This window comes from Hylaeus volcanicus, chromosome 5, assembly GCF_026283585.1.
Source record: "Hylaeus volcanicus isolate JK05 chromosome 5, UHH_iyHylVolc1.0_haploid, whole genome shotgun sequence".
Lineage (NCBI taxonomy): Eukaryota > Metazoa > Arthropoda > Insecta > Hymenoptera > Colletidae > Hylaeus > Hylaeus volcanicus.
Window position 1 is genome coordinate 25,730,430 of NC_071980.1, and position 21,021 is coordinate 25,751,450.

At 34.9% G+C, this 21,021-nt stretch overlaps 3 protein-coding genes across 7 annotated transcripts in view; 2 read left to right on the top strand and 1 right to left on the bottom strand.

Annotated features, from left to right (window-relative positions):
• LOC128876614 (pancreatic triacylglycerol lipase-like) overlaps positions 1 to 9,600 on the top strand; it is a 25,744-nt gene extending 16,144 nt beyond the window's left edge. The window contains exons 2-10 of one of the 2 annotated variants that reach the window (XM_054123114.1): positions 1,160 to 1,314; positions 2,243 to 2,397; positions 2,935 to 3,054; positions 3,321 to 3,467; positions 4,036 to 4,264; positions 4,718 to 5,149; positions 6,595 to 6,721; positions 7,109 to 7,324; positions 7,434 to 9,600. In XM_054123114.1, the coding sequence (XP_053979089.1) occupies positions 1,160 to 1,314; positions 2,243 to 2,397; positions 2,935 to 3,054; positions 3,321 to 3,467; positions 4,036 to 4,264; positions 4,718 to 5,149; positions 6,595 to 6,721; positions 7,109 to 7,324; positions 7,434 to 7,536 (1,684 nt within the window). In that variant the 3' untranslated portion in view covers positions 7,537 to 9,600. The remainder of the gene's footprint in view (positions 1 to 1,159; positions 1,315 to 2,242; positions 2,398 to 2,934; positions 3,055 to 3,320; positions 3,468 to 4,035; positions 4,265 to 4,717; positions 5,150 to 6,594; positions 6,722 to 7,108; positions 7,325 to 7,433) is intronic. The other variant, XM_054123115.1, reaches the window with a different exon arrangement.
• On the bottom strand, positions 8,931 to 16,634 carry LOC128876610 (rho GTPase-activating protein 39). The gene is made up of 11 exons (XM_054123103.1): positions 16,492 to 16,634; positions 15,277 to 15,381; positions 14,612 to 14,750; positions 13,784 to 13,948; positions 13,188 to 13,716; positions 12,521 to 13,069; positions 12,059 to 12,445; positions 11,562 to 11,750; positions 10,626 to 11,479; positions 10,111 to 10,554; positions 8,931 to 10,000 (listed from the first exon to the last, which is right to left on the bottom strand). Exons 1-11 carry the CDS (start codon positions 16,503 to 16,505, stop codon positions 9,806 to 9,808), a joined length of 3,570 nt encoding a protein of 1,189 aa, XP_053979078.1. The 5' UTR covers positions 16,506 to 16,634; the 3' UTR covers positions 8,931 to 9,805.
• A 26-nt stretch (positions 16,635 to 16,660) lies between these two features.
• LOC128876620 (ras-related protein Rab-18) lies at positions 16,661 to 20,815 on the top strand. Of its 4 annotated transcripts, XM_054123129.1 has the most exons (6): positions 17,005 to 18,357; positions 18,814 to 19,028; positions 19,096 to 19,213; positions 19,724 to 20,041; positions 20,111 to 20,261; positions 20,707 to 20,815. In XM_054123129.1, the coding sequence occupies exons 2-6, from the start codon at positions 18,952 to 18,954 to the stop codon at positions 20,709 to 20,711; spliced, it is 669 nt and encodes a 222-aa protein (XP_053979104.1). In that variant the 5' UTR covers positions 17,005 to 18,357; positions 18,814 to 18,951; the 3' UTR covers positions 20,712 to 20,815. The 4 variants fall into 4 exon arrangements, with proteins under 4 accessions (XP_053979103.1, XP_053979104.1, XP_053979102.1 ...); XM_054123128.1 differs by lacking the exons at positions 17,005 to 18,357; positions 20,707 to 20,815 and adding an exon at positions 16,661 to 16,793 and having other exon boundaries at positions 18,941 to 19,028; positions 20,111 to 20,612; XM_054123127.1 differs by lacking the exon at positions 20,707 to 20,815 and having other exon boundaries at positions 17,009 to 18,357; positions 18,941 to 19,028; positions 20,111 to 20,612.
• Positions 20,816 to 21,021: the final 206 nt, after the last annotated feature.

Sequence of the window (21,021 nt, forward strand, 5' to 3'; positions counted from 1 at the left end):
ACTTTTACACGATTATTCTTAAATTGAATTCATTTGGAATAATTTGCGATTATCGAGGAATGTTGAAATATTAAATATGAAATCCATACATTTTCAATAACTCTTACCTACGCTTTATCAGAACTTCATTCTGATTTCTTTACCGAATCACGACGCGTTGGAAATATAAAATTCGAAAGCATATTTAAGAAAAAATCTTAAATAATTAATTTCCATTTAACGTCTTACAATGTATGTTTTTCAACGTATGTATCAACATTCGAATGGCCAGTCGTGCGATTTCTCGTGTGTCAAAGCCCAGACGCGAAGTACCAGTCACGAGGTTTCTCATTTTTAAATAATAGGAGGGAATGTGGTCGGGCAAGCAATTCATTATTCATTGGGTCCATACAACGTACAGCTCCTTTATAAACATCTGCAACTTGCTGCTTGCTCGACCACATTCCATCTTTCATCTAAAAATTTAGGCAGGTACGAAACATCTTTGATTTGAAAATGAATATGCTGAAAACAAGATGCAACTATCGGTCTATTACGAGGAGGAATTGTTTTTGTTCAAGGATTTTATATTTGTAATAATACGTATTGCAATGTTCATTTGATTTTACTTTCAAATAGAATTGTGAAAAGCGATATATCACTTTTTATTTTGTAGAGTTAATCGATTTGATGAGAGAATGACTCGAATATCTTTTACTATGCAGAGACGAGAAATCGGCTGGCGAGTCTGACCACTTTTGACACAATCTCCTACATTACGGACTGAAACTACTGAAAGGTAGAGCATCAGGAAGGAGAGATTATACAATATGTAATCAGATCTGCTAGCCAACTTCTCATCCACTCTGAATAACACACTGTAAAATCTACAGTTCTTGTTTTTCGTTTTATTTATTTATTCTAGCGCATTGTGGCGTGACTCAATTACAACAATTTCTTCACTTCTGCGTTTGTTTCTTAACACTTTGTTAATCCATTATTGAGATAACATTTGATACTCCCGTAATTATATAAATTATGAAATATTATATAAATATTAACGAAGAAACTATTCCAATAGGTAAAGTAAATATTGAATAATATTAAATTTGTCAAAATAAAAAATATCTACAGTACCTACAGTAAGGAAGGTAACCCTGATTCCCTTACTTTGCTGTAGGATGAGGAGAAAGAAGCAAGGAGTCACCGAGGGCGAAGGAGCATCCATCCTGCTACTCGTCGCATTGGCTCCTGTTATCTGCTCCGCTGGAATCCTGGACCCTTGGCAGTGGGCGCGTAGCGATCGAATCGAGGTCAACATTCCTTGGTTGCCATGTAATTATTTTCTCGAACCACTATCTCCCAGTTGACAATTAACGATACAGTATTTTCATTCATTCGCGTATTTATAAAGAAAAAAACACTATGCAATCACTAATCTTCCAAGTATTTGCCACTACATCTGTCGCCAGTCGTCAATCATCACAATCATCGTTACCGTCGATTATGAGAATCATAAATCATCACAATTATCATAATCGTCAATCAACAGAATCATCAGTCGTCACAATCGTCTATCGTTAGATTTATGAGTCGCCTCAATCATAAATTGTACAAGTCGTGGATCTCGTGGTCTGGCAGTGAACATGTCAAATGCTAGTTCGATGATAAAGTAATCAAGAAAATATTATACATCGATTTTACGCTGTTACAAAAAAATTTCTTATTTCAAGCGGTCCGTATGCTTCGTTACAAAAATACAATTATCACCATTGGCATCTTTTCTTCCTTCTTCTTCGCTTTATTCTGCTGTTGAACAGGTGAACGTTTTTATTTAAAATTCAAACATTATTTTCAATTTGAAGTCAATTTAACACTTCATCTACCGAGAATCTATTTATACGTTTTTTGACACCAGAGTCTACTTACTAAAATTTATCAATTTAGTCGTTGGTTGTCTACTTGCGATGCTCAATTTCTCTCATTGCTCAAGGGTTCTGATATACCTTGCAACAGTATATAGAAATTTTAATGTCAGCCTAGATTAAAATAGATTAATACAAAAAGCTCTTTTCCGAGGTATAGACCCTTTCTAAATCGGGCGGTAGTTGAAGTGTCACCTTGATAAAAATCGATTCTTAGGCGAAGATAGCTCTGCCTGGACGAACCTCCTTTAGTACGTAACTTTACCATAATTGTCTCTATGATTACGATTGTTGATTAATTTGTTACATTTTACACTTGAGTATGTTTTCATTGTCAGTCGAGAACGAGACACGTTGCTACGACGAGCTAGGCTGTTTGAACATAACCAGGAGCTGGTACCATCTCATCCACAGACCACTCAACGTATTCCCTCTACCGCGAGAGGTTATCAATACAAGATTTATCTTGTACACGAAAGAGAATCCTCTGGAAGTAAGTATGCTTAAACGTAAGGTGTTTAGGTATTTAACTATTAATTACAACCATTCGATACTTCTAAATCCCGTCTTCACGATCGACGTTTCTTCTACTCGAGTCCAAAGATTATACCCTCGGCGTATTATCGTCATTTAGTAAAGTTGACGCGAATGAGACCATTCTTAACATGTTAACTGCCAGACTAATACTCGCGAACATTTCTGCCAGGTTGAAATATCATTTTGAGACAGTCGGAAGTTATATGTGTAACGTAACATTTACGGTAGTACTTGTTTTTGTAATCTCGCCAAATTCACGAACCATACCTGGAAGCTTAATTTAATTTTAATAAGCTGAAATAATGAAAAAACAAAAGGATGAGTATTTAGAATGTATTATCGTTTATAGTTTAGATTTCAATTTCGATTTCTTTAACCATCAAGTTTACGATCCGCTGTAAAGAAGAAATTTTGTGACAGTTGATATTAATGTATCGATATCAGTAATCAACAAATGATTTATTACTTTTTAGTTGTTTCGTTTCTGTTTCAGGGTCAGGTGCTAATAGCCTCTAAAGATAAGTCTATCAAACGATCCTACTTCAATCCAAAAAGAAAAACAAAATTCATCATACACGGTTTTATAGATACTCCGCTTAGTAATTGGGTCAAGGTAAGCTCGAAATCAATGATTTATTAACAATAGTCTTGTGAGCGTTTAACCCTGCGCTGTTGCGATAACTGTTAAATTTAAACCTAAACTCTGAAAGTTTTTTCACAGAATGAGCAGCTCATGAGTAATTTAGTATCATCCATTTAGGTGAATCAACCTACTCGGTTAATCCTTGAGATACAAATTTTCGGAGTTCTTTTTACAAGCAATATCTTATTTGATCGCTATTTTAAAGAGAACGTTAATTGAATTTTTATTAACCGTAGGAGATGAGGAACGAATTACTGAAGCACGATGATTACAATGTTATCATCGTCGACTGGGCTGGAGGTAGCCTGCCACTGTACACCCAGGCAACTGCTAACACTAGACTTGTTGGCCTTGAAATAGCCAATCTCATCAAACATTTACAGGTAAATTGTATTTTAATTATTTTTTAAACTATCTCAGAAAAACCTATTACTTCACTTTACTTTCAGATGGACTTTCAGATCGTTCAAGTTCATTTTAAAACAGTACTACTGCCCGTGTAACATTCGGCATTTCATGCATGTTGATTTTTTCTCCATGACATGAAAATAATGTCCTGTACATAACACGAACGTATCTTCCATATACATGACTTAGCAATGTAGTAAATTTGTAATAACAGTAAATTTGTATCGTGAATTGCAGTGAATTGTAGTTTTCCACAGAGTTTAAGTCGACAGTACTGTAATGCCAATTTTTGCGCGCTCCGCGTGCTTAGTGTCTTAAGCGTGACAAATGCAATACTGCATACAATTGAAAAATAAAATAAAAAAATCAAGGATACATTTAATCCACCCTATTCAATATTTAATATAGAAACACGGTAAATAAAGACGTTTACGCGTTGTCGTTGAGTTGACAGCAAATTAGATGGAGTAAATTTTCTTCCTAAAAAGCAATTGAAAAAAAAGAAAAAACCAATGAAAGTAATTGTCCTTCTGTGAAATACAGACAAATTATAGACTGGATCCGAACGATGTACATCTGATTGGACATAGTTTGGGAGCGCACACAGCTGGTTACGCGGGTGAAAAATTAAGTGGAAATATTGGTCGCATCACTGGATTGGATCCTGCAGAGCCCTATTTTCAAGGAATGCCTAGTCATCTGAGGCTCGATTACACAGACGCAAAACTGGTTGACGTCATCCACACCGATGGTAAAAGCATCTTTTTCTTAGGTAAGAGAAACCTTTATAGACAGTAAAATCGCCAATGTTACAATAACAAACATTCGTAAAAATTTAACGATTTACCAACCAGTAGCCTATTAATCGTTTTTTTTTTTTTTTTGCTATGTCAAGCAATACCATCTTATCTATTACTAGCACGATAGCATTGTACGCTCCTATCATTATATAAATTACGATACATATAAATATTGATCTAAAAAAGATTGCAATAAATAAAATAAATATCGTATAATACTAATGTTGTGCGAATGAAGAGTGTTATTAAATTTAATTATATGACCAAACGCTACTGACTGGTAAAGTGTTAAGAAAGTATATGTTTCGATTGCTTTCGTTACGAAAATTCAATAACTACCCACAAACTTGCAAAGAAAAGCTCTGAGAATCTATGAAATCATTAAATTCACATCGCATATTTATATTAACTTAGTATACAATAAGGACTTCCAGGATACGGGATGAGCCAGCCGTGCGGTCACCTAGATTTCTACCCCAACAACGGCAAAGAGCAGCCAGGCTGTACAGATCTGAGCGAAACAACTCCTTCTCTGCCTCTGACACTGATAAGAGAGGGTCTAGAAGAGGCGTCGAGGGTGTTGGTGGCTTGCAATCACGTGCGTGCCATAAAACTCTTCATCGAGAGCATCAACTCGAGGTGCCACTACGTAGCCCACGAATGCTCCAGTTACGCCAGCTTTCTGAGGGGCGAATGTTTCTCTTGCAAGAGCAACAACAGCCTCAGCTGCGGTATCATGGGATATCACGCTGACAGCAGTCCTGCGCTAGTTAGGAGGCAATCAATGGGCCAGGATGTTCTATCGTTGCTGGGCTCGAAATTTTTTTTCACCACTGGCAAGGATGACCCTTACTGCAGTGAGTACTATCGATATCATTATCATTTTTTGTTTAATTCCGCTATGAAAATTTCCAACTTTTTGTGGGTCCTTTATTTCTGGTTTCATTCTCAAATAAACTCTATCGCGTTTGCTATCGTGTTTTATTTAGGCGAAGTCGTATAACTTGACTATACGACTTCTGATATACCAGTCTTGCATTTATTCATTCTTTACATTTATTTAGCTCCTGCTTTGCATTACTTTGCATTTGCTTATCCACTGGCCCTCCCTGTAGCTCGGGTACCTCGGAATCGCTAAGCTCCGTACTGTAGCTACAATCAAACATAGCTACAGCCCCTGAGGGTTCAACTCGGTAGAGAACTACAATTTATTTTAAACTGATATATAAATTTACTTGCTTTTATCGCTACGCAAAAAAAGAACGTTATCGTTAAAAATTGATTTAACGTGAGAACCAGGAAATTAACGTGCGAGATAGTTTATTCAAATTTTTTTATTTGTCCGCAAAAAATACTCTATCGTAATAATTACATCCGGTCATACGATACACGGCATAAGAGAAATTGGGCAGAAACGTGATTTTTCATTTTTAAACTATCGAATGTTGAAAATTTGGTTTAGAACCACTTTCGACCCGCGGAAAATATAGTATTTTATATGACTCTGTAAGGAACAAGATTGTACACCACTGATCTATATACGGTAAATATTAAGCACGCAAAACGAACATTAGAAAGTATAAAAGTTTCTCTAATAGTCTCATACAGTCAAAGAAGAAAGCGAAGTCGTCATATATTTACACAAGAGTTACATCAGAAGTTTAGTGAACGTCTCCTAAAAGTATAGAAACACAAAACAGGTTGAAATACTGTTTGTCGCCGTCATGTCGGTCGTTAGAGTTCCTTTTAAATATTTCGGGAACCGTTCGGGTATAGATTTTTCTTGCAATTATTTAACATCATAAATTGCGACCGGCTGCTTTCACCCTACTATCATGGCGAGGAAAATTGCCGTGTGTCAAGAAGCTAATTTAACTCTGTCCTACGTATGTATCGATTAGAAACTTGCAGAAACAATTTCACTGATAAACCAATATAATCAACAAGTCCACTACTTTTTAAACTATTGCCCTTAACAAACTTCTTACGACTAACGTAAATTTTTATACAAGTTCTCCATTTTTTGAAGTGATCGAAGTGAAGTGAAGTGAAGTGATTTCACTGGTAGAAATATCTATTTTTATGCATCTTTGAGACTTTCAAAAAAATAGAGACTTAGAAATTGACAATATGAATATATTTTCGATAAGAATTCATTTGAAACAAAATTTAAACCTTTTAGAAATATTCGCAAGTACTAGTCCGTCCTTCAACGTGTTGATCTACCAATAATACTATTAATTACTTTTATTCTAATTTCTTGGTATCTTAATCGTTCTTTGTTAATTCTTATCTATTTCAGGAAGGCATTATAGAATTACTATCAACCTCGCGCGTCCACCGACTGCAGAAAGCTGGGTTCAAGGTTTCATGAAAGTCACTCTTCGAGCTGAAAATGGTATAATGCGTGACGTCGATCTCACTCCCAGGTAGCATTTTCTTTCTCTCCTGATTTTATACTTTTAATCAATTGAACGACTCCGTTTAAATTTATTCGAGTAAAAATGATTTTCATTCTTTCGTGAATGCAAAAGTAGACCTTTTAGGTTTTCAGACACTTTGGCTATCAGACTCGAGCAAACTTTCAGCTCTTGTAACAAGCAAATTTTCTAAACCGATTCACAATGCGCAACATAAAATACGAGTTACGTTTAAAATTATTCATATGCTAAGCAACGCGGTTCCCACTTAAAACCAAGCATCCCCACTTGCAAAAGTGATTGTGACCACTCTCCAGCAGGGAGAGATATTTAAAAAAAAAAAAAAAAAGAAAAAAACAAATAAACTGTACATGTTCTTTCATCTGTAACTTGTAGTGGTTACATGAAATTGGAACATGGATCGACAGTGCGAATGGTGGTCGCCCATCCAGCGGGGGCAACAGGAGATATTGGGAAAATTAGGCGAGTTGAGCTTTCATGGACATACGACATGGACGTGCTGCAACCGCGATCATTATGCTTTTTCTGGTGCAACGATCGACTTTACGTGAATAGCGTCACCGTTGATGTCATGGAGCTTCCTGGTAGAGGGTAAGCTTCTTTTTTTACAAAACTATAAAGCCGTTCTATAAGTTACGTAATTCTAGAAGGTGAGAAATTACCGTGATCACATTTACCTACTCTATTTCCGTATATACAGAAAAAGAGAAGCAGACTTCACCAGTAAACTTTGCTCAGCGAGCAGACAAGAGTATGCAGAAATTGCTAGTGGATCCACAGCATCGTTCATTGATAACTGCTGACATATCACTTCGAATTTACTAGAAAGTGATTTCGATTATTGGCTTAAGGTACTTAATACTGTTCCTGTAGAAAATACGATGATTGAACATTTGTAGCACGAACAATGAAAACTGTATGACCTATCGAGATAAATTCATGTTGAAGTAATCTTATTGTATACTTCGCAACACTTTAATTTTGAACATATTTGCTACACTACAAAACGTAAAACAGTGTCTATGTGTATTTAGAAAAATGTATTTTCGATAAGAGTTAATTTGAAACAATATTTATATTTATACTTATATCTGTAAGGGGAGTTATCACAAATTTCTAAAACAAAATTAAGAAACTTATACACGATGGTACGTTCTTCGAATGGAAAACATTTACGTAATTATTTTTAAATGCCACAGAAAACTTTCTACACAAAAATCAAAGAGACAAGAAGTACTATCTCCACGGTAAATCCGTTTGTAGAATTGTCGAGTGGTCACCGTTTCGAAAGAATATTCAGACGTTTTTCCAAAAAAGCAATGTTAGCTTATAAGAGGAGGCTATGATCAAAACAAACGCATTTTGAACAGTAACAGGCTTAATGCAGGGGTCGATGAGTATAAACAAAGTGTAAAAAGTAAGCTTTCACTTGTGCCCAGTATTGTCTCGATTCGTTGATATTGAAATTTTTCATTTTCAATATTGATGTCTTGTATCGATGATTTTTTTTTTTTATATAAAAATAGTTGGCCAGATATGGCGAATATTCTACAGATTATTTATCCTCATTGTACTCTACATCATGACATTGGTACCGCTTAGAAATCGTAGCCTTCCCTTATTAGATCAACGAAGGCATGCGTAATGTGTGATCTGCGGCAGTATTAATATGATCGATTACTTTGTACATCTTGTATATAAAATTGGGTATGTGTAATTAATGTAAGATAATGCTAGAGTATTATGTAAAAGCAAGTATTCTGCGAGTGAATATCATCGGTTTCTGGAAAAAATTGTACCAATTTTTATATGATATTTACATAGAAACAGTGTTTGTTGCAGCATAACAGCGACAACCTTTTGTGATATTTTCTTTGTATAATTTAAATACTATATTTAATACATAATTAACTGGTAACGTCGATTAGAATTGTACAAACCAGAAGTAAGACAGCGGCTGTAAGCAAATACGAAATACTTTGTGTACTGCATATTGTTAATACATCTCAAGTATTAGAAATAATCTTTATACATACATCTCAGATATGAAATATAGATTTGTTATGCCATAATAGAATGACAGCATTGTAATTGAAAACTAGAATTTCTGACGGCATACGTTCTTATAAAAAAAAAAAAGTATGACCATCTTTCTTGTAGTAATAATTGTTCAGTAACTGCAGGAAAAGAAACACACTTGTACAGCTTGCTAATCTTTTGCAATTTTACTCCTCGATAAACATTGTACACGTCGATTCATCGCTGATACAAAAAGATCATCGTGGAGTGCAGCTATACACGATAACACATGATTTTTATTTTACATGAGATTCAACAATAATCGAGTAAAAAAGCCGTTCGTGTTTGGTCAACGCGGTAACAAGGGTTGGTAAAATACAGGATGTTCAGAAATTGCGGGACAACTCTTTAGGATCCAGATTTGCTGATTTTAGTACATTTTTTTTGTCGAACCTAGTTCGACATAGAACCACAACGAGTTAATAGAAATCGAAAAATCCTCCACCGTTTTGTAAGCTGAGACGTCGTTTTTGGGATACAAGTAGTTAAAATTAAAAGATCTCTAATTCCTAAATTTGAATTGCTTGCATTGTAAAAACAAAACCTCGGACAACAAAGTGGTAAAGTACTTTTGTTCCGTCACGAAGAACATAAACGAACCAACGAACTTTCCACGTTTTATGTTCTTCGCGACGGAACAACCTTTCGATTTCTACTTGTACCGTAATTTTAAGACACCCTGTTTGTAATATGATATATAGAGATACACATAATATAATCTAATAGTCTCTATTTGTATAACGTATAATTTGCATATATAAATAATAAATAGAAAATGAGGAGCGAGACTGGTGATTAGCTTGATAAGACTTTAGCACTAAATTACCATTACGAACATTCATAAGACTATGGGGCTGGTGATAATAACCAAACAAGGTAATATCGAGAAGATAATTGAGAACAGTGAAATAACTAACAATACTTGTGAATATACAACTGATTCATTTGGCATAGTAGTCAAGAGCGTTCTTTATTCTAGCGTAGTAGAATAGGTCAGTGAAGATCATCGACCCAAGCAGTTCCTAATGACTCGATTAGAGTACGAACAAAAGCCATTTCTTTGCGTGCATTTTCCAAAATCACGCGGGGATCTTGAGAGGTACACCGCAATATATTTGGTGCCATCACCATTGCTAAATTGTTTGCGTCCATTTTAGTACGAACAACCACTTCAGGTCTCGCGAATATCTAGAAACAAACATGACACCGGGAAGCGTCAATTATTATCAACCATGAAGAGGTCGTGAAAGCCTCAAATATTTTATTCAGGTAATATAAGTAACTGAGAAAATATTCACCTGTAGAAACCGTATTAGGTGGCACAGAACTCGACGGTTCAAATCAGGTAGTCGGTCTACAAGCGCGGCAACATTAGCTGCAGAAACTTCAGCGTCATCGTGTCTCATCGATACGCACTCCGTGTAAAAGGAATCAGGTATCAGAGGTTCGTAGAGCTCTCGAACCCATAATTTCAATAAAGAAGCAGGCGCGTGTGCATCCTGAGAAGCTGCCAAAATTGTACCATCCTCGAACCTGTCCAAGCATGCTTTCAAAGCGCTCACTTCATCCGCATCCGCGGATACTCTGAAAATACCCTCGGTTAGGATACCGCCTCGCGCCAACACTTGGCGCGTTAATGTAGTTTGTATCCATGGTAACTCTCGGTTTGGGAATCTGTCTCTTTGCAAAGCCATCACCTCTGAAAGCGTTGCACCGAACATGGATGCCCGAAAAATTTGAATCTATGGTAAACAAAACAACGGAATTAATATCTATTTCATGAGAAAAAAAAATGTGTAACAAGGGAACATACTCTTGCTTGATCAATGTCTTCTATGGTAGCTTTGCGGGGTTGTCGTTTGCCGTGTGCTCCAATTCGTTGTAGGCGTCGGCAGGCGACGGTTGCGTAATGACTAACTTGTACATGAATTGGCCACTTGGCTACTTCCGGGAATTGAAAATTGGGATCACGGTGTCTGTTCATGTACCCCTCGAGGTAAGGCTCAAATGTCGCACTAGGTGGCACGAAAGCCAAACACACAGCCATCAATTCCCAACCTCGGCGTAAACTTTCCTTCCGTGGATTCTCTGTAGTTTGTCTACAGATCTGGACATACAATTCATCCCGCAACGGTGGCTTTGAGAATGCAGTATTTACAATGTCCATGGCTACGGTGTCTAATGTCATTCCCATGTTAGCTTTCCGATCACCCATGTACACTTGTACCAATCTAAACAAATTGCAAGCTTCTCGCTTGAGTAATTTCTCACCATCCACAACTACAAGCATAGGTTGTGGTATAGGGTCTTTCGACCAGCTGAGAATGTCTCGAACGCTGAACTTTTTCCGAAACAATAATCTCAGTCCCTTCGGTCTACCACAATTCAAATTAAGATTGTCTTGTGCGTATTTCTCTATATCACCGCCGCCTGCGCTGTCGTTTCGCCTTGCTTCGTCGATGTCGGTGTTATCAACGATACCAATGGTAGGAACAGAACTTATAGTAGATACTGGAAGTGTTGCTTGTCTCGTAGTCGTCACACTATCACGCGCCTCTGTATGCGAAGCGATATTTGGCGGCGACGGAGGTCGTACTTGCGGCCTTGTGAGCGTATCAGCAGTGTTATAATAAGTCGCTAAGCCTGCCGCATCGTAATTACCCAAATCTACGATAATGATTAAAAATATAATACAAGTCATAATAAATACAAATACAAGCCATTTTCTGCGCGAACAACATCAATTAACCTGCATAGTGATCTTCAAGGTACTCTTGGCTAGAAGAGTCACCTTGGTTGCTCGCTGCCTCGTCATCCGCGAACTGATCGTCGGAATCGTAATCGCCTCTTCCGCCAATTCCTTCACCTCTCCCACCTTCTTCGTCTAAGGAATCATCACCTTCTTCTACAAACAAAGGATCTCCGAACTTGTAACAACCTAAAAAATTTAATAATTTATTAATAACGTAAGATACCACGAAATTCTATTTTGACCTTATCAGACTCAAGGAGAATATATTATCTATACAGGAGAAAATCACAATACTTCAAATATTGTATTTCAAAACAAAGCCAACATTGCCAGTATCTCCTTGTTGTGATTGAACCCTGAAAAAGCTTGCTGCAATGTTGGCGACATGTCGGAGTATCTTACCCGAAGAATACGGTTTACACCCGGAAGTCTCAGTTAATGAAGAACCGAGCTGTAAAAGTCTCAAATAAGTAAATTGAAAGATGATTACATACCTGAGAGTTTTGCTTGTTGGAGAATATATTGCTGAAGTGGCAACAAGTGATCTGGGTCGGATAACAGATTTCCATAAAACGGAGACGGAGGCGGACTCGGATTACCATTACTTTTCTTCTTTTTGCCGTCGTCCCCTTCCGTAAGTCCTTCTGTTTCTTCGCCTACGGCACTATTACTGCTACTGTTACTACTATTGCTACTGCTAGTGTTACTGCTAAGTCTTTGTCTAGGTTGCTCGTGACTTTGACTTATTAAATAACGCTCGTGCATGGAGTCATCGTCTCTATCTCTCCTTCTTGATTGTTGTTGATGTAGTTGCTGCAGCTTTTGTTGCTGCTTTTGTTGTTGTACAAAACTGTAACTGCGAGCTAACGGTTGCAACCCACCTTAACAAAATTTATATATATTTCTGTGATAAAATATAAAAAGATTTATGCTTAATGTACGATTTATAGACTTACAGTCCAACGAATTATTACATGCTGTATTTCTTCTATACTCTTTTTCTCTATCACGTTCACGCTCTCTCTCTCTTTCTACAACCTCAAGGCTTCTTTGTTTCGATGCATTACTTAGGATACCTGTACCCCTTATGAGGCTTTTAGACGGTTCGTTCCTCTCCACTAATATCCCACCATACATGTCTCTAACGTTCGCTTCCGAAAGAGACACCGAGCATCCATGATGCCTTCTTCCTATACTACCAGTATTATCTTGCTTATTCATATTACGCGGATGCATGGAACTTGGATAAAAGGCTGATGAGTTCGTTTTGTCCAAACTATTTACTCTCTCTCTATGATGAATCTCCCTTTCCCTATGATAACGGTTACTACTTTCCACCAGGGAGCCATATTTCTCACCCTGCGATTTATAACTATGACTCAATTGAACTTCTGGCGGACGGTACGGAGGCATTTCCTGCCTGAATATTCTAGATTCCATCAACGAATCACGATATGGCGAAGTGCTTGGTTCAGGACCATAAGAACCTCTACTACTTTCTCTACCTGCAATATTACAAATACGAATAACGTTGTTTTATTTTTTTTTTTTTTGTTCCATTATATAGTCGAATAAAAATAGTGTGCAACTTAAAGAATTACGAAATTTAACTCACATTCTTACCATTTTTATTCTTCTCCAATTCTAAATTCCCTGCCCTGCCCTCGCGTTGCGAGTCGATGAATGTCTTTTTCTTAAAAAGAGGAGTACTCGTCGAAAGTGATAAACCTAACGGCGGTGGTTCACCTAACGGAACCGACTTCTGATTCTTTACACTTTCCAAGGTTCCACTTTTATGTCCTCTGGCTTCCAAAGTACCACTGTGTTGTCTGGGGGAAGATTGTGCTTGATTTGTTGGCGTTTGAGGAGCAGGGCGATGATGATGACGGTGTGGAGAATCCAATAATCGATACCCAGTCGATTCCAAAGACGTTCGACTGTGAGAAACAGAACTGTCGCTGGAACGTCCGGAGTCCTGAGAATGATTATGTTGACGGCGTGCAGTGGGTACTTCATGATGCCTATGATGCCTGTTGTTATGGTGATGATGGTGATGATGATGTCGTCTTGAAGATGGCGATGGTGAAGGAGGAGACGTTTGAATATCTACACCGACACCAGTTGTACGTGTTTTATTTACACTACCGCTTTGCTATAAGGAAGAATACACTGTAATATTTATTTCCTATTACACAATATTTCTAGAGTAGTAAACTTACTAATGAAGAAGACAAATTAGAACTTTCCTGATGACTAAACCGCGTTGATCGACTAACAGAAGGCGTTTGCGTCTGTGTTGACACAGATTCTTTCTTTCTTGGCTCAGTTGATTTTTGAATATTGATTCCACTGCTGCTCGCTGGCTCTGTGTTCTGTTTTAATGTCTACCATACATTTTGAATAAGCTTTTACATAACAAGATACAATCATCTTTTTTGTATTAATTTGTAATAATAGTATAAGTGTAATATTAATAAAAAAAAAATGAGTAGAATATTATCTATCAATTAAAATTTTACGAATATTAAGTATCGAAATACTTTTGTCATGATTATTAGAAATAAAAATTTATGCTATTTTTATAGATAAAGAATATGATTTGCACTAGAAATTAAATAAAAAAGTATAACTTTTGTGAACATAATCCCTAATTAATTAACAAATATTGTTACTGTATCTCTGCAATGTAAATAACTAATGTAATCTTAAAAGACTTTCAGACTTGTTGTACAGTATAATGAAAGCAGAGTTTTTTCTCTTCTCTACAAACGTCTATTTATAGCTGAAAGGAGAGCAGACAGCATGCACACTTATATCTCCAACACTCTACAGAGTGCCTACATTAATATATCATGGTAGAAAAATATTTATAAATCATTATGCACACACATGTGCCAACAGAATGTATATCTTTAATAAGTCAAATGCTATGACAATATGTAAGATATACAATGTTAACAGATTTTGTATCATTATCCAAAATTCAACATATTCTTATGACACACCCTTCCAAATAAGATATTTGTTATCAAAGGTGAATCACTTACCTGAAGCTTTGCTAAAGGTATGATGTCACAATCACTTGGACGGTGCCACACGGTTTGTTGGGAAGTTGCATTATAATAATAAAAGCGTGAGGTATTCTGATCAAATAATTCCCACCACTGATTGTTATCTGTTTTTTTCCTGTAATTAGAAGCACAGCAGTGAACTGTACACCGAAATATGTAGAATCAGATAAATTATTTAATGTAAATAAGAGAATTCATTTTGAATGTTACAAAATTCAGGCCACACAAAACATTTAAATTCAAAGCACACATCAAAATAGAAATCTTGTCCATTATAAATGCTTCCTAACTTATAAAAGGAAATCCTTATATGAGAATAACTTTCACTTAGTTAATTAGATCAGAAAGACAACCTGATTCTAAACAATTAATTGTTCTCCTTGTTGGAAATGTTAATTTTATATTATTAACATCTGTAAGTGATTTAAACTGGATCATAAATACATGTTCTATGTGAAATAGTGTAGAATCTATACTTTCACAAATTTTTGAAATACTATTGAAGATATTATGGTAACTTTTGTTATTGCTATATAAATTATTCATATTATATGAGACAAATTTTCATATAACACATTTCCTATAACACAATAATTTGTCTATTGTATTGATTTTTACATGAGAAAATATTTATATCTTACACTGGTACACCAAGTGGAGGATCCCATACGCACTCTCCGGTTGTAAGATTGGCATACATATGCTCTCTGGTGCGAGGGTCTATAATTTCCACCCATTCCATTCTACTGTAATTACACAAAATTTGTTAATGTTTTATTTTGTAATTATATGTTTCAACTTTGCTTAAGAATTTTATTAAAGTATACATTTTAATTACTCTTCAATATTTCAAACAAAATAGTTTTGCACAATCGCGAACCACTGGATTGCTTTAATTAAAAGTTTATTTAAAAAATCTTTTCATTTTCAATATATTGAAAAATCATGATATTTAAAACTGATAAAGTGTCTTATATATATACCCAATCGTTAAAGTATGTAGGGTGAATACGTGATCAATTTGTTACTCCTTTTTATTACTATAATTAAAAATTCTAAAAATAGTACAACAAAATGAAAAACATGTAGATAGTTGGAATACATTTACTGCATAGTTTAAATTCGCGTTATACGGCGTTTATAATCGTGTTGGACGGCGTATGAATTTTATTTTTTTAAATTAAGAAATAAAAATAACAAGACTGCACTGGAAGTTATAAATAATTAATCAATAGCATTCTGCCGAATCTGCAGCAAAATGCAGTACACGCTAAAGGTGCTTTATTAAATCTCTTATCTTAAAAGATAACTATAAAATGAAAAAAATCGAAACTGTAGCAAGGTGAAAAATCGAAACGTCGAAAAGAAATATATGAAATCGAATAAAGTTTTGTCATAATAAAAGGGTGTTCACCCCCACCCCCCATATAACCATAAATTGATAGGAATGTTAGCCGCAATACGAGCAACTGTCTGATGTCATGCTATCCCTTTAATTGACTGAAATAGGCAGCAGAAATACATTCGTACACACATAGTTGTACACAGAAAGCAAAAAAAAAAAAATGAAAGTAGTGACAGAGATAGAGAGAAGGCAGGAACACACGGGTTCGATAATTCACATAAGGTGCAAATGGAAAAAAATCGCGGAAAACAAGACCCACCCAGTCAGTATAACGACATTAAAGTGCACGAGATAACACAGTTGTGTTTGAGAAATAAGTCGAGGCTCTTTCCCAAGAAAACTGGGACGGGTCACTGGGAAAAAAATTCACTATCGATCTACGAAACATAGCCACTCTGTATGTACCCTGTCGTATTTCCATTTTCCTAAAAGCAGAAAATTTCTTTCTCACCCGTCGGATGCCATCGCGGAGAATTAATCCCGAGCTCGAGAGGCACAAAACACGGGACGTCACTTCGAAAACACTTTGTGACACTTCACAAGCACCACGGTGACACTTCGGATGTCGCAACGTCCCATTTCCATGAGCACGAGCGACGCAGCCCCTTCATGGCAGCTCACCGGCGGCCATCTTTTTTCTCTCTTCGCTTTATCGTTCTGCCACTATAGGAAACGAAAACTTACTTTATCTGAGACTTCAAGCACATCTGAAGATGCGCTTGCGGATCTGTCTATTATAGTATTATACCATCGGTGAGTACTCACAAAGTCTTGCAGAGTCTATTCGCGATTATATTTCGCTTATGGTTTGGTATACGGTAAGCCAGAGAAGTATTCGAACGCTTTCAAATGAGAGGTTTGACACTTAAAAAATGCAAGTCATATTATGAATTCCAAAACAATTTTAGTTCTGTAATAATACGTAAGTATTATGATTGTGCATGTTAAGTTTGAACTATCTTCAGCAACGTAAACAATACTTGAGAAGCATTTTTTCGGCAATATCGACCAAATGGACCCCACAAAACTATTCGATCGACGAAGCTTTTAATACAGCAATCCTTAAATTTGACAAGATGTAAACATTGCCTTCCTCGATTTGTGTTCAGATACTTCACAATTTCTACTTTGTTGCTTTATAGCTTTATCTGTGATGAAAAATAAAATAATTGAAGTACATACAGCATTTAAACATTGAGTCTAGTTAGCAAATGTATAAGATCTATGTATTCTTCATAATATTTCTTATAAAATATACTGTTAACTTTCAAACAAAACAATGTAATTTTCAGCTTGCGATTAGTGCATATAGCTATATTTTGATATTTCAGTGGCTTCACATATGACTAATAATTTGTCATTATTATGGAAAATAAAAAAATGAGACTTCTGATGTTGAATCCATAAAACTTATTAGCACAGAGTACTCTTGTAGGGACAAAATTTTGATGTTTTTCAGAAGAATGGATTGTTTACGATACATAACATGATAAATCTGAAAATTTACAAACTAAAAGCTCAGTGGTACTGGAGTTGAAGTCTTTCAAATTTAACATGCAAAACTTTGATGTTTATGCATTATTATTTATGAATAACATTTTTCAATTCATTCAAATACTTTCATGGTTTACCAATGCACTGTGATTTCTTGGTTATGGTATTCATTGAGTTCAATGCTTGAACGAACATCAATTATATTGTACGAGAAGAATATTATTATATACTTTCTCTATAAATTGGCATTGTCCCTTTGCTGACACTTTCTATAAAACTGTCATCTCAATATATACAATACACACAAACACTATTGAGGTTAGGAACACCGACCGATATATTTTGTTTTAATTCTGATTTTATAATTTTACTGACAGAGATTTGTGAACTTTTAATTAAATTCTGTAAAATTTATTACATCGTTATTCATTGTTACAAAAGCGTATCAACGTAACAAATGTTAAATGACATTTCTAAGTAATGCTTGTTACTCGAATATTTGACGTACAAAAAGTCGAACGTATCTTTTTGGTTAACATCCGCCATTATTTTGTTTTGTTTTAATTCGCGACAGAAATATACGCGCTGAATACTTCACAAAAATAGCTTTTTTACTATAATAATTAACAGACACGATTGGGAATGACATCCATGGAATTTTGTGAAAAGTGACCTAATTGTTTTCCTCTTCTACTCGCTTCTGCTACTCAGATTACGTTACAACGCTGTATTGCGATTTGTAATTCGTTGATTGCAAGCAAATTATGACATCATACATCATTTGAGTAGATTCATACACTCAAATGACATTGACACATTTGCTGTAAGTTGTAATCAAGTACATCTACTTTATTTATCGTTTTGCAACGCTATAGGCTTTCTCTTGTTTCATAAACAAAATTTATAATGAAACGTTTTCATGTTTTTTTTTTCTTTATAAAATAAGATTAATAATGTATATTATCGAAGGGTTTATTGATTTTTTCTCAATTAGATTATCTCTACTGTATTTTGCATTTACATATAAAGGAACTTATCAAATTCATAGTAAGATATTTCATACTGAAATTGATATACTGTTGATACTAATATATACAATGTTTCACCAGCACTGAAGCTAGCTTTTCAAGTGTCAAATAATACATTGACATTGGTGTGCATTATGTAGCATTTTCTTTGTTGTTCATCTAAACAATTATAATAATTGCTATAATTAGTGAACTGAGCTGTGAGTTTGATGATTGGTTAATGTTTTTCTTTTTATGGAAATGTTAAACAGAATCAATGAATTTCAAATTGCTTGAGTCATAACTACAGTTTCGATTGAAATTTAATATTTAAGTTACAACAGTGACTTGCATCAGCCAAACCAAAAGGCTAGATATCTACATTAAATTTCATCGCAGTGGTACTAAGAATGGATACAATGGATCAAGATGTATTGACAGTACTGAAACTTTTAATGATAGGTGAATCAAATGTTGGAAAGTCAAGGTATTTATCAAACAGAATAAATTAATTTTATCTAATCAATATATTTATATCACAATCTTTGTATTAGCATCATTCTTAGATTCACGGAGGATGAATTCTATGAGAATATGCAGAGCACAGTTGGTATGGATTATAAAACTAAACAGATCACAATTGATGGCAATACAGTGAAACTTGCTATTTGGGTTAGCTGTTTTAATAAAAAGCATTACAAAAATGCTATCTACAGTGATGCCTGTTAGGTTGCAAAATGATTAGGACACAGCTTGAAAAACAGAAATATGAAACTTCATTACTCTTATCTTGCCAGCTTGCTATATTTTTATTGAGCGGGAGAGTATAAAACAGTAAAAGCATGTGGGAAATGATCATAGCAAATAGGAAACAGTGAAAGCAAGTGAGATACAGTTAACATTTGATTATCTTTGTCCTTTACGATTGCATATTCCTCCCCTAACTTAGAATTATTCTGATATGTTTGTGTTTGGTATTATTTTTATTAATTTATTTAATTATTTTCATGTTACAAATTTTAAAGTAAAAAATACAAAATTTTGTACATCTTTCCTTCAGTAACTTATTAATAAAATGTTGTTAATTAAGGATTACAATGGGAATAGAAAAAAAGTTACTGCAACTTGATAGGCATCATTGTATTAATTACACGAATATAATTTATCAATATTCCATTATAGGATACCGCTGGACAAGAACGTTTCCGTACATTAACGCCCAGTTATTACAGAGATGGTCAAGGTGCTATATTGGTGTATGATGTTACAGATAGAATTACTTTTATAAAGCTGGAAACGTGGCTCAATGAGTTAAATACTTATTGCAATAAAACAGACATTGTTAAAATGGTAGTAGGTAATAAAATAGATTTACCAAATAGAGAAGTGAGTACTGAAGAAGGTTTACAGTTTGCCAGAAGACATCAAACTTTATACATTGAAAGTAGTGCCAAAACGGCAGATGGGATTAAATGTTGTTTTGAAGAACTTGTACAAAAGGTATATTATAGCTCAATATACTGTGAATCATGAGCTGCGTTCAATTTAAGAAGTTAATGATACTTGCAGATAATACAAACACCAGGTCTTTGGGATCGACATGCGCTTCTTAAATCGTGCGGCAATGGTAATATGGGAGGGGCAAGACATAGAGGTCACAGAGGAATACATTTGGCAAATGATACTCAATCGTTTGAGCCAAATGGCTCAAACTGTTATTGTGAGCTGCTTTAACTAATTATAATATAAAATTAAGCCGGTGATAATTGCGACAAAGCTACACTTTAATGTATGGTCTAAACTCTGTTTGAAAACTAGATAAAGTGTGATAATATGAATGAAAAACATGAATAACAGTACAGCATGTTATTGTTTCGTGTTCGTCATGGCAAGAAATGTTTTACACGTGTATCAAAGATATATATGAGTTTGCTTTCAAGTTCTAATTCTTTGTTAAATTGTTGGATTTTATATAAGTATTTGTAATACTAAATTTGTATTCATGTAAATATATCTTGCATACGTGCATAGTTTAATGATTAATAAATATTAGTAGAACTTCATTAATATCGTAAGCAAACGTTGTATTATTAACTCCTATGAATTACATTTTTGTATAAGTGTTCGTATATTTCAAAGTGTTATATTTTCATTTTTATTTGTAGGTTAATTCGTTTGAATGTTGTTTTACACAATATATGAATGCAATGCATATCGTTATACATATGTATGTATAATAGTGTAACCAATGTACAATAAATTTCTTTAGTCTTTTACTGTCATATATATTTATTTTATGAAGAGTGAGCAAAAGAATGTATAGTATTCGTCCTACAGGCAAAACTATTGTAATGTACTTGTAAATAAAAAACTTTCTGTATTTAAAATATTTGTTCTTAATATACTTAGGTTGTTCTACATTTTCATTAAATATTTGAATGGAATAATTTTAACTATTTTTGTACATGCGGTGACTAAGC